We start from the raw sequence: 19,348 nt of genomic DNA on the forward strand, positions 1-19,348 counted from the left end.
TTTGTCTGAAAGTTGTACCTGCAAGTGATTTAAGCATAGTGAGTCTAGATGTGCATTTTGTTTTCATGTTTGTGATGTATTGTTTGAATAACATGGATATATCATGTGTTACTTCAAAAATCTTGGGTGTATGTGTGTCTGATATGAGGGTGTTGTTGACAAAGAGGCATGGGTATGTATTTGTGTTCTGCTGTTCAGTTGATGAGAAGTGTGGTTATGGATTTGGTTGTGGTTATTTTGAGTTTGTAGTGAACCAGGTGTTGAGTGTGTCAAGGCATGGCTGTAATATTTCTGTGGCTCTGTCTGCATTATAGTGTGTGCATGTACAATATTTTTCAGGTATACTGCACAGATTTTTTTTTTTTTTTTTTTTTTTCTCCCAAAGAAATATCCAAAAAGTAGGCTCTGTGTGCTATATGACAAAACTGGCTTAGGACAAGCTATACCAATAAAGTTTCACAGTATCTTACTGAACCGAAAGTATCCCACCTTAGCACTAGGTAGTAAACATTATGACTCATTGTATCCCCAATGCCATGCTTACACTGCTTTGTTAATATATTATGTAAGTGAATCAAAGATTAATCAAAGGTGGAAACCTAAATAGGTTTCATGATTCAAGGGCCCATACTCATGACTTACCCATGTAGGAGATCCTTTGAGTTTAATTTTTTCTTACTACGTAATGTCATACCAGTGGTATATAGATTGAAAATTATATTGATATACTTTTACTCATTACAGAGAGATAAACATTCACAATTCACTGTCCTCCATGCCAATCATGGCTGTCCATGTACCATGTTGTTTACTGTTTTCTTTCTTTGGGATGTACGGGGGTTCAGGTGGCTTAACTCATCATTGTCAACTGATAGTGCACAATCCAATGTTTTTCATAATAACATTAGAAACAATTGTATTTTAAATTAAAAGTTTTTATCAATTCAAAATTTAATGAAAGCACAAATTATGTTTGTTGGGCCTGTTCATGGGAAATGGATCTGGGCCAATTCTCACTATATGATTTGTCTTTGTACAGTTATGTTTTGTTTGCTTTTCATTCTGGAGAAGGTCTGGTAACCTAACCTAATTTTTCCCCTAAGACCTGTTGTCTGCCCAACACGAATTTTGTCCAGCATAACAGGGTAAGAAACTTAACACTTGTGTTGGATGAGGTCTGACTGTGTATATATATACATATATATATAAATGTATTTACCTAGTTGTATTTACCTAGTTGTATTTTACGGGAAGGGGAGCTATGCTCGTGGGGTCCCGTCTTCATATCTCATTTTATCTAAACTATTTTTAAATTCATGTATTGTTTTTGCACACACCACTTTCTCATCTAACTTGTTCCAACTGTCTATTGCTCTGTGAGGAAAGCTGTTCTTTTTCAAATCTCTTCTATAGCTGTCTTTTTTTATTTTCTTTCCGTGTCCTCTTGTATTTCTGTCATCCCATTTTATCAGATTCTCTCTATCAGTAATTTCTATGCCTTTCATGATTCTGTAAATAGCTATCAAATCTCCTCTCTCTCTTCTTTGCTCTAGTGTCTGTAGTTTAAGTTTTTGTAGTCTCTCTTCATATGATAGTTTTGAGAGTGTTGGTGCCAGTTTTGTAATTGCTCTTTGTATTCTTTCAAGTTTTTTTATACATTTTTTTGTACTTTGTGACCATATCGTTGCTGCATATTCCAATCTTGGTCTTATCAGGGTGATTAGGATTTTCCTCACCATTTCTTCATCCAGGTATGTAAATGCCACTTTGATTGTTCTTATTAAATTATAAGTTTCTCCAAAAATCTTATTTATATGTTTCTCAGGTGACATATTATTCATAACAATGACTCCCAGGTCCTTCTCATTTTCTACTTTTTTTATTCCTTCTTCTCCCAAATTATATGATCCTGTTATTCTGTTTTTGCTTTTTCCAAATTCCATTATACTACACTTTTTTGTATTGAACTCCATCTCCCACTTCCTACTCCATTCTTGTACTTTATTTAGATCTCTCTGTAGTGATTCACAATCTTCTTCAGTTTTCACTCTTTTCAGTAATTTTGCATCATCTGCAAAGAAGCTCATATAGCTTTCAATTCCTTCATCCATATCATTAATATATATAGCAAACATTATTGGGGCCAGAACTGTTCCCTGCGGGACACCGCTTATTACTTCATTCCATTTTGAGTGCTGATCTCTTATCACTACTCTCATTTTTCTTTCTTGCAAAAAGTCTTCCATCCAATTTAGCAATTTACCTTGTATTCCTCCTTCATATTCTAATTTCTTAAGCAACTTCTTATGTGGTACTTTGTCAAAAGCTTTTTTTTAGGTCTAGAAATGCACAATCAGCCCATCCATCTCTTTCTTGTATTATATCTATTAGCCTTGAATAGAAACATATTAAATTGGTGACGCATGATCGTCCTTGTCTGAATCCAAATTGCCTTGGATTTAGTACGTTGTTTTTTTCCAAGTATTTTACCCATCTACTTTTGATAATTCTTTCACATATTTTTGCTATTGTACTTGTTAGAGAGACTGGTCTATAGTTGGTAGGTTCTTCTTTATTTCCTCCTTTATATATAGGTACTATATTTGCTTTTTTCCAATCTTCTGGAACTTTTCCTTCTTTTAAGGAACTGCTTATTATGCTATGTATTTTGTCTGCCAGTTCATTCCTGCATTCTTTCAGAATCCAGTTTGCTATTTCATCTGGCCCATGCGATTTTCTGACATCAAAATTACCCAAGTGTGTCAATATTTCATTCTTTGTTACTTCTATTTCTTCCATAGGGGGGACTTTTTCCTTCCACTCAATCTCTTCAGGTTGTATATTTTCCCTTGTAAACACTGATTTAAAATGTTTGTTCATAATTTCTGCCATTTCCATTTCCTCAGTGTATTCAACTCCTCCTTGTCTTAATTTCTCTAAGTCTTGTTTGTTTTTCAGTTTATTGTTTACAAATCTGTAGAATAGTTTTGGTTGATCTTTACACTTTTCTATAACATCTTTTTCATATTTTCTTTTTTCCTCTCTGCACTTTTGTACATATTCATTTCTATAACCAGTATATATTTTCCATTTTTCAGGTCTTCTGTCTTTTTTCCATCTGTTCCAGGCTTTGTCTCTTTTGTCCTTTAACTCCCTACAACTTTTGTTGTACCAGCATTTTACATATTCTTTTTCTTGTTTTTGTCTTGGGACATACTTTTCCACTCCTTTTTTGTAAATTTTTGTCAAAATATTCCATTTCTCTTCCACTGTTGTTTCTTCTTTGTATATTTCTTCCCAGTTTTCTTGTTGGAAGAATTCTCTTATTTTGATCAAAGTTTGTTTTTTCATACATCATTCTTCCTTTTCTATATTGTTCATTTCTTTTCATATATTTTTCTTCATTAAGTTCCAGTTCAATCAATATGTGGTCACTTTTACCTATTGGTGTTTTATATTCAATCTTGTCCACTATTCTAGGTTCAGATGTAATTATTAAGTCTAGCCTCGATGGTTCTTCTTCATTTCTATACCTAGTGTTCTCTTGTATCCATTGTGTCATTGAATGGTCAGTAATCATCTCAAGTAGAGCATTTCCCCATGAGTCATCACCACTCTTTACAGTCATTTCTTCCCAGCAGATTTCTTTGCAATTAAAGTCGCCCATCATAACTATTCTTCCTCCGTCTTCCATTATTTTAGTTAATGCTATCTTTGTGTCCTCTAACATACTTTTATGTTCACTCTCCTCCCATGAGGCTGTTTTCGGAGGCACATAATTGATCACAAATTTTCTGCTCTTCTTATCTCGGTCTTCCACTTCTATCATAATCATCTCTACTGTATTCTTTCCATATATGACACCCTTCACGTTTATATCCTTCTTAGTCAGGAACATAACTCCACCCCCTTGTTTTTTCTCTCTGTTTCTAATCCAATAATTTTATGTATCATGTCCTACACTGTTGGGTGGTAGTGGGCCTTTTAATTTTGTTTCTACAATTCCCATTATGTCCGGTTCTTTTTCTTTCAAATAATCATTCAGTTCATTCAATCCTGTTATCAATCCATCTATATTTGTGTAAGACACTCTTAGTTTTCTGCCACTTCCATTGTATTCTCTGTTTCCCTTATGTTTTTCTTTAGTATGTCGAACTGCTTTATTTTCATGTTCACTACTCTCCAATAGAATCTCTCTTTCTCTGACTCCGTTCTTTCCTCGTTTTTTGCCTTAGCTTCAATTCTTTTCTGCTTTTCTGCCTCTCTTTCCTCCTTATTCATTTCTCTTTTTATCCATACCTTTTTATATTGATCATTTGTTGCTAGTTTCCCTGTCTTGGATAGAATTTTCTCTGCTGTTGTTTGTGACCTGAATTTAATCTTAATTGGTCTGGTCTTATCTGTACTATATTTTCCGAGTCTGAATTTTTCCTCAATTTCCTTTATAATTTCTGGTTCATCTTCCTGGACTAATTTTAATAAACTGCTTACTCTTTCATTTTCCTCCTTGATTCTTGCGGTTCTATCTGGGTTATGTTTCTCTTCCATTCCTAATATAATTATACATTTCTTTTTGTCAGCTAATTCTCTTACTATATTCTCCTTCTGTCTCATCACTTTAATAACTGAGTCTTCATTATGTTCTTTCAATTGCTGTTTGACTATGTCAGTGAATGAAACCTTATTCCCTTCTTGAGTTATTCTCCAATGTTTAGCTTCTGTAGCTATTTTCCCTCTGTTTTCATTACTATTCTTCTTCAATTTCTCATTCTCCTCCTTTACATTTCCTAACTGTCTTTTTAGGTCCTCTATTTCTTCAGTTAAGTTTCTGTTAGCCTTCTCTAGTTGTTCCAACCTTTCAATTCTTTGGAAAATGGAGTCTACGTTACCTAACTTACGCTCCAAGTCCTCGATCACCTTATCAACTCTCTCCTCTAGTCTTATCAGTCGGGGGGGGGGGGGGGGGTTGTGTCCCCCCCACCCTCTTTAAATCCCTGGAACATATTCTCGTCACTTTCTTCTGTATTGCTCCTCTCTATACTTCTAATCTTTACATTTTTATTAGACATGTCATCCTCACTCAGTCGTTTGTTTACCTTCCGCTTGTCTGGCTGGGCCAAGTCTACTCCCTCCTCATTTCCTTCCATTTCCCTCAGTAATCCCTCCCCTTTTCCTCTTTCCCTACTTTCCCACTACTCCACGAGCAATTTCCCCCCCACCCTGCAAAAACACTAGGCACTTCTCTTTGCGTTGGGATCCACAGACTTCAGTTTTCTTCAGAACGTCATCCAAGCCGTCCATTCGCTGAAGTGTGTGTGTGTGTGTGTATTATATATATATATATATATATATATATATATATATATCATATACATATCATATTGCTGAATAACCATGAAGGAAACCAGAAAAGAAACTAAAATTCCCAAGATCTTTCATGATATTTCACATCTTCAGGGGAATGCCCTGAAGAGTGAAATATCATAAAATATCACGAAAGCACTTGGGAATTTTAGTTTCTTTTCCGGTTTCATTTGTGGTATTCAGCAATTTATTGGGTCATGTGGTTTTGTGATCTTTTTACATATATCATATATATCATATACACACATAAACAGGGAGAGCACTGTTGCCAAGTAAACTGAGGCACTGACATCTGGAGGCAAAAACTAGATGGATGGCATCTCCAGTCTCATTAAGAGAGTCAATGTGTGATGGTAGTATGGGCACACCACCTTAAATCCCTGAGCTCTAACAAAGACATTTAATGTTTAGCCACCTTGCAAAATGAGTAATGGCTGGAGAAGAGAAATATATATATATATATATACCAAGGGCTTTTTTTCCCTTACAAGGGCGGTAGCCAAAAAACAAAGGCATAAAATCCACTCCCACCTATTCCATCCCCACACACTCCACTCCCACTCACCTCCCTCTCTCCCTCTAAGATATATATATATACACACACATACATATATATATATATATATATATATACACACACATATATATATATATATATATACATATACATATATATATAACAAACTATAATTATGAATCACTTGTGGAAAAAATATACATACATACCAAATGGCCTTTTCTTCCTTTTGAGAAAGTGATCAAGTTAAAGTACACACCCACCCTACTGCCATCTACAACACATTCATTGCCCCTTTCATCTTAACATCTCATGGATGAAGAGTTATCCCTGCTCCATACCACAAAACAAAATTTAACAACTGTATATTACATTATATCATATTATATTATCATATTCTCAAAAATCATCTTTTTCCTATATATATTTTTTTCAATCCTGGTAACAAATAACTGTGCATTCACTATGTCAAATTTGGGTATATTGGCTGCCACACAACTGGGAACATATGGTTGTGTGGCACTGTGTAGATCTGAGCCTTGCACTTGTCCCTACATAGAACCGAGATAGGACCTCAATATCTACTACTGACTATTACCCTGTCTGAGGTCACTGGAGAGAAGTGATGCTTTCAGACACAGCCAGATACTTCATAGCTTAATCTCCCCATTTTATGATTTAGTTAAAACTAGATATATATGAAAATGTCTACAATAATATACACATATAGAATATACATTTTTGTAAATTTTATATAATTAATTTCTTTTGGTTGTAGCATGGCAGGGGACATGATTTGGGGGGTCAATGCTTTGGCACTTTGGCTGGAAACATAACAGTTCCCAACTTAATTTTCTAGCTTAGGATCCCTTTCTGGGTACAAACAGGCATCTTCAGACCATCCTTAGGACTATTTTTTGGGTGTAGTTGGAAAGTACACCCAGAAACCTTAGTCCAACCTGACTTCAATTTGAGCAGTCTGTCTGTGCCATTATAAAAGAAAATGGTGGTCCAATGTGTATATGTACACTCAGCCCCCATCCCCAAATTGAAAAAGAAGACAATAAAAGGGAGGGAAGGTGAGAAAGAGAGGGAGAGACAGAGAGAAGAAAAAGAAGAGGAAGAAGAGAGAGAAAAGTGAGAGAGAAAGAGACAGAGGATAGTTTGTTGTATCCTTGCATACCCCTCACCTTGGTGGGGAACTTTAGAGGAGAGTTAGAAATTATGATTCACAAAGGGATACAGTGGCTTGTGGTGCATTCATTTGCTTGAGCACCAGGGCAGTCAAGTGTTTTATGACATTCCAGTCCCCACGGGAGACTCCAATAGCCTTCAAGACCTCACTAGGGTGGCGTGATGTTGTTTGTAGGAGGTGGTACAGAAGGAAGACCTTGAGTCCCATTGTTACTAGGTTGGCTTGCAGGGCTGCAAAAAGGGCTGCATCAGATTTAAAGCACCTTCGGCTGTACCTGTGGGAAAGAAAGAAAACTGATGCAATGGAAAGTATTCTAACTAGCATGGAGCTTCTTGGTCCATACCAAGAGCTACTGAGATTCAGCAAAACAATGCCATGTCCAACTTAAGATAAACTTATGGATGGTTCATTTCACTGGCAACAGCCTTTGATTATCTTGGCTGTCTTTTTCCTAAAGTATTTGACAAGGAATTCTGAACATTTCAGTTTCAAAAAGGGACTCTGATTTAGTGGCACACATCCTCCAAGTATTCCAAGCTACAGATTCTGAGTAGTGTGAAATATATATATATATATACACCCACTCCTCGTTTAACGACCTACTCGGTTAACAACAACTCGGAGTAACGACGGGCTTTATGACAGACCAATATTCGTTTAACGTAAATCTCCCGAAGTTACGACGTTGTGTACGATAATTAAGTTGGCTGAGGCAAATTTGTAAGATAAGATAAACTTATGGATGGTTCATTTCACTGGCAACAGCCTTTGATTATCTTGGCTGTCTTTTTCCTAAAGTATTTGACAAGGAATTCTGAACATTTCAGTTTCAAAAAGGGACTCTGATTTAGTGGCACACATCCTCCAAGTATTCCAAGCTACAGATTCTGAGTAGTGTGAAATATATATATATATATATATACACCCACTCCTCGTTTAACGACCTACTCGGTTAACGACAACTCGGAGTAACGACGGGCTTTATGACAGACCAATATTCGTTTAACGTAAATCTCCCGAAGTTACGACGTTGTGTACGATAATTAAGTTGGCTGAGGCAAATTTGTATGATGTTATAAATGAACTTGTACGGTGGATATTACCTGCGAGGTAAAATGTTCTGAAGCTTAGGTCTACATTACCATCCTGCAAGCTGCAAAAACTACCTGGGGTACAGTATATACCAGTAGTGGTAAATTTTTAGTTTCGACCATGGGCGCAATATAGCAATAGAAAATTAATTATTAATTTTGTAAATTATAATGTATCAACGTAATATGCAATTTTGCGAGCGGAAATAAAAAAAATGCTAAAACAAATTTCGTAAGTAACGAAGTCATGTTGGACGAATGGTACACTATGTTTGTTATGATATATGCCGATGTCGAAGAAATGAAAGGATGATGAATTCATCTAACCTTAACTAAACTAACCTAACCTGTGTTTAATAAATCATTACCTGCAAATTAAATGTCATCCGGCTCGTCCTCGTTGTCGTCGTCGTGAGAGACGTTGGCAGACGACAAGATGGCGTCCCGATCCTATGCTACCGACTTCGTTCATTAGCATATTTTCTTGTAGCAAGGTATTTTTTACTTTCATTTCCGCCCACAAAATTGCACATTACGTTGATACATTTTAATTTACAAAATTAATAGTTAATTTTCTATTGCTATATTGCGCCCATGGTCGAAACTAAAAAAAATACCCTGGTATTCAATATGGAATGTCAGCATACGCGGATTTGGTCATATACGGCAATTTCAGGAACCTAACCACCGTAAATAAACAGTAAATAAAGCTTTAATGTACTGTATAAAAGAGGGAAAATACACGAAAATAAAGATACATGTATTGCTGGACATTGTACATACAGTACATGTACACATATGTATACACTTTCGCTTAACGACCAATTCGGTTAACGACGACGCGCTGGTCCCAATTGTCGTCGTTAAACGAGGAGTGGTTGTATATATATATATATATATATATTTTTTTTTTCTTTTTTTTCTCTCTCTCTCTCTCTCTCTCTCTCTAGACTGAGTATGTGGAAAACCTGCAGCCCCACAGTGGATGACAACAGTCTTTGAAACCTCCTACAGATCTCTCTGGGAAGAAACTTTGGACTATTGTTTGGGCAGGGTTTGATAGAGAAGGGAGTTTGTTGGGAGGTCATAAAAGAGTTTGTTTTGTGATCTGAATACAAATATACTTTTGTGTGGATGTATTTAGTGGTACATATGGCTGATTATTGTAGTTGAGTGCAATTTTTTCATACGTGATATGATGAAATATGCAATGTATGAACAAAAATATAAATATATATACTGTACATCAAGAAGTAACCATCTACATATATCTATACAACATACACATGTTAAAGTATTAGCCTTTTTCTGTAAAATACTGAGAATTAATATAATGCAATCACCACACAGAAGGCACAAAGCACAATCTTACAGTGCCCTACAATCTCCCTTTCCAGAAAGCAAAACAGTGTGTTTGTAGCTGGTTTCCTGGGGGTTGTGGGTTTCCAACAATAGAGAACTGGGGTAATGAACTGACTGACTGACTGGATCCTTCTATGAACCAATGACAAAGATTTGCAATGTATGAACACAAAAATATAAGTATGCATACATCAAGAAGTAACTTTCTACATGTATATACAATATGCACATATAAAAGTATTACAGTATTTTTCTGTAAAATATTGAGACAATAGTACAACTAAATGATATGAAGCATCATACTGCACCTTTCAACACCTCGAACAAGGGTTCCACTGTATGCCACACCAGAGATATGACCTGTCTCTATATTCAGCACTGTCACCTGATTCTGTATAAAAAATAGTGATATCTTATTATTAACAATTGGCAATAATGAAAAATCAAAGAGTAAAAGGTTACCATAAGCACTTCTACTGCTATGTAAAGTCAATTCATCTAAATTACTTAATTTACTACTACTAAAAGAGGTGTGGAAGACAGAGGTAGAGAGAATGAGCATGAGGGGTCAACCTAGAATAAGGTGGGTGGATGGGGTAAAAGGGGCTTTGGGAAAGAGGGGATTGTCTGTTGAGGAAGGATGGGAGAGGACAGAAGACAGGGGTGAATAGAGAATGGATGTATATGGATGATACTGTGATGCATGAGGTGGAATGGGTGGGGGGATGGAGAGAGAGGGAGTATGTGTAAAAAATAATTTGATGCAGCCCAAAGGGATTTCTCCCCTTCTCCTTTTCTGCATGAGGGGACGGAGAGGGGGGGTCGCCAATTTAATGAAGCAGCCTTGCTGTGGATGTGCTGTGTCTTGTGACACTGCTTCTGACCCAGGGCAGTGGACAAGATGCAGGGATGATCCGTCATCCAGGAGGTGCCAAGATAAGAGGGTGGAGGGAAGTGGAGTATGATAGGGATGGAATGGGTAGGAATGGTTTTTATGACTTTGTTTTTTGGCTACCTCCCTTATAAGGGGGAAAAATGCCTTTGGTATATGAATGTATGTACTTTTTCCAAACTCCATTATACTACATTTCTTGATGTTGAAGTTCATTTCCCACTTTTGGCTCCATTCCCAAACTTTGTCCAGGTCTCTCTGCAGTGATTCACAGTCTTTTTCTGTACTTTCTTTAGTAGTTTTGTGTCATCTGCAAAGAAGTTCATTTAACATGCCACACCTTCATCCGTGTCATCTATATACATAGCAAACATTATTGGAGCTAATACTGAACCTTGTGGGACTCTTCCTCATTTTTCTCACATGCAAGAAATCTTCCATTCACTTCAATAAATTTCCTTGTACACCTCCTGTTATTTCAAGTTTTTTTAATGGCTTTTTGTCTGGTATTTTATCAAATGCCTTTTGTAAATCCAGGAAAGCACAATCTGCCCATCCGTCCCTTTCTTGCATTATCTATTAACCTTGAATAAAAACATATCAAGTTTGTGGCACATGATTTTCCTTGTCTAAAGCCAAACTGTTTTGGATTCAGAATATTGTTTTCTTCCAGATATTTAATCCATCTACTTTTCATAACTTTTTCACATATTTTGGCTATTTTGCTTGTAAGGGAGACTGGTCTATAGTTTGTTGGGTCTTCTTTATCTCCCCCTTTATATATTGGTACAATATTTGCATTTTACCAATCTTGTGGTATCTTTCCTTCTTTGAGTGAGCAAGAGCCCATAAGGCCTACACTAGGTAGTTCTATGTCCATTACCATTGTCAAGGATGGGTCTAACACCACATAGTTTTTGATAACTACCTCTGTACTTTTATTCATAATAGTCTTAGCAATGAAAATTAATGCTCTATTAGCTCTATTCCTGGTGCTAATGCACTGCTTCATGGATTTAAGGTCAGGATTCATTAGAACTCCCAAATCTCTCTCGCATTCAGTTTTCTCTAAAAAGGTTTTGTCTAAGGTATACCTGCTTTCTGGATTGTGTGAACCTACATTCAACTCCCTGCACTTTGAGATACAGGAGTCTATTTGCCATTTCACCGACCATGTGAACAATTTACAAAGGATTACAAAGGCGGAGCATGCCGACAGGAGACCTTTTGATCCATATCTAGGTCGGATGCGAAAAAAAAATCATATAAATAATAAAACAATAAATAAAAACTATAATAATGTAAATAACAAATAAAATACATAAATAAATGCATAGGTATAGTTAAATAATAAACAAATAGGTAAATAGTAAATAATAATAAATTGACATATAACTAATAATAAATGAAAATCAGACAGACAAATGAAAACAAAACAAAAACAAATAACAATTTGTTATGATCTTCCTGCAGTATCTTGGCATCTTCTCCTGACCTAATTTGGTGTCCTATTTCAGTGTCATCTACAAACTTACTAACATCACTACTAATCACATTGTCCAAGTTTTTTATATACTTAATGAACAATACAAACATCCATATACCAAAGGCTCTTTTCCCCTAACAAGGGAGGTAGCCAAAAAATAAAGGCATAAAATCCACTCCCACCCATTCCATCCTCACATACTCCACTCCCATTCATCCCCCTCCCTCCCTATTTTCTTGGCTCCTCTTGGATAACAAGTCATCCCTGCATCATGCCCACTGCTCTGGGTCAGAAGCAGTGTCGCAAGACACTGCACATCCACAGCAAGGGCACTTCATTAAATCAGCGACCCCCTTCTCCATCCCCTCATGCAGAAAAAGAGAAGATGGGTAAAAATCACTTTGAGCTCCATCAAATTATCTTTTCACACATACACTATTAGCCCCCATCCCCTACTCACTCCCTTTCCTGTATCACAGCATCATCCATACACAACTATTCTCCATTCACCACTATCTTCTGTCTTCTTCCATCCTTCTTCAACAGACATTCCCCTCTTTCCTAAAGCCCCTTTTACCTCATCCATCCATCTCATTCTTGGTTGCTCCCTCTACCTTCCACACCTCTTTTACTAATCTTTCTTCACTCATTCTTTCAATATGGGACCTAAAACTGAGCGCTAGGGAACTCCATTAGAAACACTCCCCCATTTGGATTTTACACTGTTGATGGTGACCTGTTTTCTGTCACTGATCCATGCTCTATTCCATTCGAACACTTTTCCTCCTATACCACAGGCTTTGACTTTAGTAGTCTCTAGTGGGGCACTTTGTTGAACACTTTGCTAAAGTCAAGGTAAATAACATTGTAACTATCACTTATCTGATACCTTGTAGACATTAGTGTGAAAAGATAGAAGATTAGTTACACATGACTTACCTTCGGTGAACCCATGCTGAGAGTCACGAATCAAACTACATCTCTTGATGTAACCTCTGATTCTATTGGCTATTATTGATTCAAGCATTTCACCTATAACTGACATCAAACTGGTTTGTCACCCTTTTTGAAAACAGAAATGTTTGCTTGCCCTAAGAAATAGGCACAAAACCAATATTACCTACTACATTTTTCCATTAATTTATTAAATATTTCTGTTAGCTGGTCACATTTTAGGGAGTAGGAAGTAAGTTTTGGTATACTTGTAAGTAGAAGGCTGGAAGGAGGGGTTTACTATTTCATTCTGTGGATTGCTTTTTTGAGACAGGGTGTAAAGGCCCATGATCTCTAGCATAATATTGTATTTCTTTATATTCATGTGTTTTTCAACCCTTCAACAGCAATGGGACTTCTTCAGCTGAACAAAAATGTCTGGCTACATCCAATAAAAATACATATGGTAGAACTGGTAACTCAGTGGATACCATGTCAAACTCATAAGCAGGTAGTCATGAATTCAACTTCTGGGACCAGTTGCTGGCTTGCTGTGTTGGTTCCTGACAGCCCTGGCCACTGAACATCATCCTAAAAAGCCCACCAGCTTTCTGCAACTGATATGGCTAGTCCTATCAGGGGTTTCTCACTTTACACTACATGGGAGTAGGGTGATGAGGTAGACACTAGGTCTTGAGCTTACCAGGGTGGCATTGGACATGAGATCCTGCACATGAAGTCTCTCAGGTATGCAGACCCCAATAATACTGTAGCGTTCAATGTGGAAGTTGGTTACAGTTCCTGCATGCCATCTGTACAGACCAAGAAAAGGGTGTATAAAAACATCATGACAGGTATCAAGAAATACATTGAAATATAATAGAACATATATGAACTCAGTCATGAGGTGGGGCATCAAAGGAATAACCTGTTCCTTAAAACACTATTTGGTAAGTACAACTGAGTACAATAAACCCTCGATTTGCAGGGGTTAGGAAACAAAGACCCCTATGATGATTAAAATTCTGTGAGTACCAAATTAATTATTTCTACCCTCCTAAAAATATCCCTACACCATAAAAAAGAATTTATGTTGCATAAATGAGTGATAAAAGCATAATGTAAAATATCAACTGAAGAATACATACACAAATATATCAATCAGTAGGCCCATTTCCCACTATAAAGGGGATTACCTAACCACAGCATACAGCCACCCTTTGGCCCTCCCACACCCCTTTGTTGCCACACCTCTTTCCAACAAAGATGTAGAAAATGCAATACAAAATTGAAAAACTCATGCAAAAGGCCCAGACAAGATTTAAAACATCCATCTAGAACCTCTTGGTCCAAATACAAAAGCTTCAGCAGATATCTTCAAAGATAATAGACAAATGTTTAGAAGAACCCAAACTATTTTACAAATATGTAAATGGAAAACTGAAAAACAAACAAGAAATAGAAAAACTGTGCCAAGATAAAAAGGAATTTACAGAAGAACTGGAAATGGCTGAAATAATGAACAACCACTTCAGATCAGTATTCACAATAGAAAACTCGCCTAACAGTGAAGTTAGAGAGAGAGAATTATCCCCAGCAATGAAAGAAATAAACATAACACAAAAAGAAATCAGTGATCAAATTAAAACCCTGGATGTCAGAAAATCACATGGCCCAGACGGAATAGCAAACTGGATACTGAAAGAATGCATGGAAGGATTAACTGACAAAATATATGATATAATTAAATCATCAATTAAAGAAGGAAAAGTACCATTGGACTGGAAAAAAGCAAACATTGTACCAATTTATAAGGGAGGTGATAAGGAAGATCCATCTAACTACAGACCGGTCTCACTAACAAGCACAATAGCAAAAATTTGTGAAAGAGTGATCAAAAACAGATGGGTTAAGTACCTGGAAGAAAAATCTATACTGAACCCAAATCAATTTGGATTTAGACAAGGGAGATCCTGTACAACAAATCTGATTTGCTTTTACTCAAGATTAGTAGACATAATAGAAGAAAGAGATGGATGGGCAGACTGTGCTTTTCTGGACCTGCAAAAGGCATTCGATAAGGTACCTCATAGGAAACTAATAAATAAGATAGAGTCAAAAGGTGGCATCAGAGGAAAATTATTGGAATGGATGAAAGACTTTCTGATTGGGAGGAAAATGAGAGTTGTAATTAGAGAAAAATTCTCCAACTGGGAAGAAGTAAAAAGTGGGGTCCCGCAAGGATCAGTACTGGCACCGATCATGTTCGCTGTATACATTAATGACATGAATGAAGGCATGGAGTGCTATATAATTTTTTTTGCAGATGATGCAAAATTACTTAAGAAGGTAAAAACGGAAGAGGACTGCAACTCATTGCAACAAGATCTGGACACAATATGGAATTGGACTCAAAAATGGGAAGTAAAATTCAATATTAAGAAATGCAGCATAATGGAATTTGGAAAGAGTAAAAATAGAATATCAAAAGATTACAGAATTGGGGAAGAAAAAATAAATAAAACAAACTTTGAAAAAGATCTTGGAGTGATGATTGGAAAGGACATGAAACCAGATAAGCATATAAACAAGATGTTCGGAGAAACCTACAACTTATTGAGAGCAATCAAAGTGGCATTTACCTATATGGACGAAGAAATGATAAGGAAAATACTTACTACACTAATAAGACCAAAACTCAAGTACACAGCATCACTTTGGACATCCAGTACCAAAAAGAATATTAAGAAACTAGAAAGATTACAAAGAGCGACAACAAAACTAGCACCGACACTCGCCGAACTAACATATGAGCAAAGACTATCCAAATTGAACCTACCAACTCTAGAACAAAGAAGAGAAAGAGGAGATTTGCTAACTATATACAGAATAATGAAAGGAATGGAAGTTTTAGACAGGAACGACCTATTAATGTGGGACAACAGTAAAACAAGAGGACACGGGAAAAAATTGAAAAAGGATAGTTATAGAAAAAAATTGAAAAGGAACAGTTTCCCACACAGAGCGATAAATACATGGAACAAATTAGACAACAAAACAGTATGTGCTAACACTATACAAGATTTTAAGATAAAACTTGATGCGGAGAGATACAAAGACGGGTCACCACGAGCATAGCTCCCCTCCCGTATATTACAACTAGGTAAATACTTCTGGATCCACAACAAAATTTAAATAAGCTTAAAACTGAATAAACCACCAGAAAATCTAGCATGCTATAAAAGAATTTCCTTACCATCCAACATATCCAAACTGGAAGACTGACCTCAAAAAGAACCAAAATTAAACTGCCACCTCCTGTAACTAACATAGATTCATGGAGGCCTAGCTGCAAATGCAAACTACCTTGATGTAATCATCACACAGAAAATACCAAATACCTCATCCACTGTCCTATTCTATCCTTACCCATACAACAACACAATATCTCTTCCATAAGTGACTTCTGGGCAATTCCGGTAACTGTTGCTGGTTATGCGGGAGCTGTGGGCAATAGAACTAATCTACTGCTTTAAACAACCTGAACACTACAACCAAGTCACCTCATTTATTTTGTTCCCCAAATGGCAGGTTCATTGTTTCTTATCTGTCTTTATATATGTTATCTACAAGACTAGTAACCAATTTGATGATGCTTTTTGTATTCTCTCAATTTTATTTATATCCTTCATTTTGTGTGGAGACCATATAACTGTTACATTTTCTAGTCTAGGACAGATCAGACATTCTATGATTTTTTTCATTGTATCCTTATTCATGTAGTTGTCAGCTTTCTTTTTTTTTTTTTTTTGTGAAAAAGTGAACCACAGTTGATGTTACTTAATATTTTGGGACTAGTCCATAGACTGTACCTTCCCATGTATATGGATACAATTATCAAGAAAGTGGTTTTCTTTGATGTTTTATCATACAGGACTACTACATACAGGTGTTCATCACTGGTCCCCTTTAAACAGTTCTTTCAACACAATTTCACATTTTTATCAAAGATTATACAAGTACTACTTACTCAAGTACTGGTATTAAACTTCCAGGTGCATGAGGTAGGAGTGTTGCAAGTGCTTTGGTGTATACAGTAACAAGAGCACGATAGGGTTCTGCTGCAGCAATGAGAACAGGTCGCCCACTAAGGACAGCATGCACTAAGCAGTGGGAAACTCCACAAAACTGTTGAATCAGTCCTGACAGCCGACACACTGTTGAAAATTCAAGTGATACACTTTAAAACATAATACTCTAATACAGGCTTAACACAAGAATATCACTATCAATTATTGCTCGTACATACACAAACATATTCCAAATGCTTCCTTCCCTTTTATACAGGAGTGGCCTAGTTGAGACATCAACCTACCTTTCACCTATCCCACACCCATCCAACATTTATTTGTTGTCTATTCCATTTTAGCTCTTTGTGGATGAAGGGTATCCCTGTCCCCTGACCACTGCTTGGGTTAAAAGCAATGCAGCAAGACATAGCATCTCCGTGGCAGGAACTGACAGCTGAAACTGGTTGACACCACTACTTCATTACATGGCAACCCTCTTCTACTCAAAAAATTACGAACCAGACAAGAGGAAATCCTTTTGGGTTGTATCAATTATTCATCCATTCACAACCACTATCCACTCACACCTATCTCTTGTCCTCTCCCTTCTTGCTCAATAAACATTCCCCTTGTACCCAATACCCGGTTCACCCCATACATTTAATTTTTTGTTTTCCCTTCATGTTCAATTCATCTACCTCTACCTTCCACACTCTTTTTGCTAGTCTTTCTTCATTCTTTCCAGATGCCCAATCCATTCAAGTATTCTATGATTAATCTTATCAGCCAGGTATCTTTTCATCTCCACTATCATATCTCCCCTCCTCATTTCTCATTATATCCACTCTCATAGCCCCCACCATACTTCTTAAACACTTCATTTCAAACATATCTCTCTATCTATATACCAAGAGGAATCTTCCCTCTTTTAAGGGAGGGAGGGAGCCAGCCAAGGCATGCACCAACCTTTACCCATCCCATTCCCATCTCTCACCTTTTTGTTTCCCTTTTGACCCCAAAACTACATTCATTTAAATCTATTCATGAAAATAAATAACATTATGAAAGAAAAAATGAAAAGTTGTACTTGGGTATGGTGGTTATCTTTAAGACTTGCTTTCAACTCATTGCCATCTTCATCACTTATAAATCTCAACACCTTACATTTACCCAGGCACTAGGACCTAAGACAAAAGAGAAAACAAATGAGTGTTGGCTGGCTACCTCCCTTATAATGGGGATGATATCTTGTGGTATATCGATAGCAAGATGGTAGCAGACTGGACACCTCATAATGAGGTCCTGAGTTTGAATCTCCACAACTACTGGATTTGATTATCAAAATGTTGACAGTCTGGAAACTGAATGTGAGACAGTGTAGAATAATATGCTCTGTGCAGTTATATCCCTGAAATTTCTATGTGTGTTCATGAATACAGTGCAAATCTTATACGTCAAATACCTGTTCAATCCACATATCACATGTTTGGAAAACTGAAGGAATATGTAATTCTGAATAGAAAGTTATCTATCCACATATTATTTCTAAGGCTTTACTTTTGATATAAAATGGATATTTGAGTTTCTGTGTGGGAAGCCATTAAGTCCACCACCTCCACCCCACACACACACACCACAATTGTTCTTCTGGCTATGCCCCTGGGTTCTGTGTGATGGTTGCATCCAGGGCAATTGGTATCAGCTATAAAACCAATTCTCTGTTGGTGCTATTTTTGTGCAAGGTGATGACTGAATACATGCATGCCAATGCAATTCTTGTTTACCTTGAATTGATTTTTCTGCTGGGTTGATTTTTGGGGGAGTATGAGTAAGAAAAAAAAAAAAAAAGACAGTCTATTAGGGAGTGCTTGTTTTGAAATCCAAGTGTTTTGTATGGTCACATTGTGGAAAGTTGGGGCTAAGTTGTCCATATTAAGTAAAATATTGATAAAGTTTGTTTTTATGTTGCATTTGGCAGGCTGTGTTTGTGTGAGGTGAAGTGAGGGGATGGGTGGGCTTAACTGCATGCCTATCATATGTGCTGCTTATAAGAGGAAGAGGAAGGAAGACCGTCAGTTGTCTACTCTCCTTAAGTACAAATTACAAAGGTGACAAAGGGAGATCTTACACCTGGTCCAGAAACCAAGTGTCAGCTCCTTAGGGTTGTATCTCCAGATAGAAGTGAAAACATTCATAGGTTTTGAATATGATTGGTAGAGAGATTATTCCTTCTAATGTCCATTTCACAGAACCACCACTTGCTGATACTTATAATTTGTCACTCCTGTGTATGTATTGGAATTACTTATATACACCAGAATATTTACCTTTTTTTCATATAACTACCATTATTTCCTTACCCCTCTTATGCATAAAATACAACAAAAGGCATTTCATAGTGCAAAGATAAATCACTATTCTAACAATCACTGTTTCAT

At 36.6% G+C, this 19,348-nt stretch overlaps 1 protein-coding gene across 2 annotated transcripts in view; it reads right to left on the minus strand.

Moving 5' to 3' along the window:
- The window catches only part of LOC143017794 (uncharacterized), a 47,798-nt gene that overhangs the window by 10,785 nt on the left and 17,665 nt on the right, over positions 1–19,348 (minus strand). For both annotated transcript variants that reach the window (XR_012965697.1, XM_076172684.1), the window contains exons 9-12: positions 16,871–17,057; positions 13,544–13,652; positions 9,838–9,920; positions 7,072–7,350 (exon numbers count right to left, since the gene is read on the minus strand). Coding sequence is in view for 1 of the 2 variants with exons in the window: in XM_076172684.1 (XP_076028799.1) it covers positions 7,104–7,350; positions 9,838–9,920; positions 13,544–13,652; positions 16,871–17,057 (626 nt within the window). In the remaining variant the exon portion in view is untranslated. The remainder of the gene's footprint in view (positions 1–7,071; positions 7,351–9,837; positions 9,921–13,543; positions 13,653–16,870; positions 17,058–19,348) is intronic.

This window comes from Oratosquilla oratoria, chromosome 33 (genome assembly GCF_046742065.1).
Source record: "Oratosquilla oratoria isolate Oo_2021 chromosome 33, ASM4674206v1, whole genome shotgun sequence".
Lineage (NCBI taxonomy): Eukaryota > Metazoa > Arthropoda > Malacostraca > Stomatopoda > Squillidae > Oratosquilla > Oratosquilla oratoria.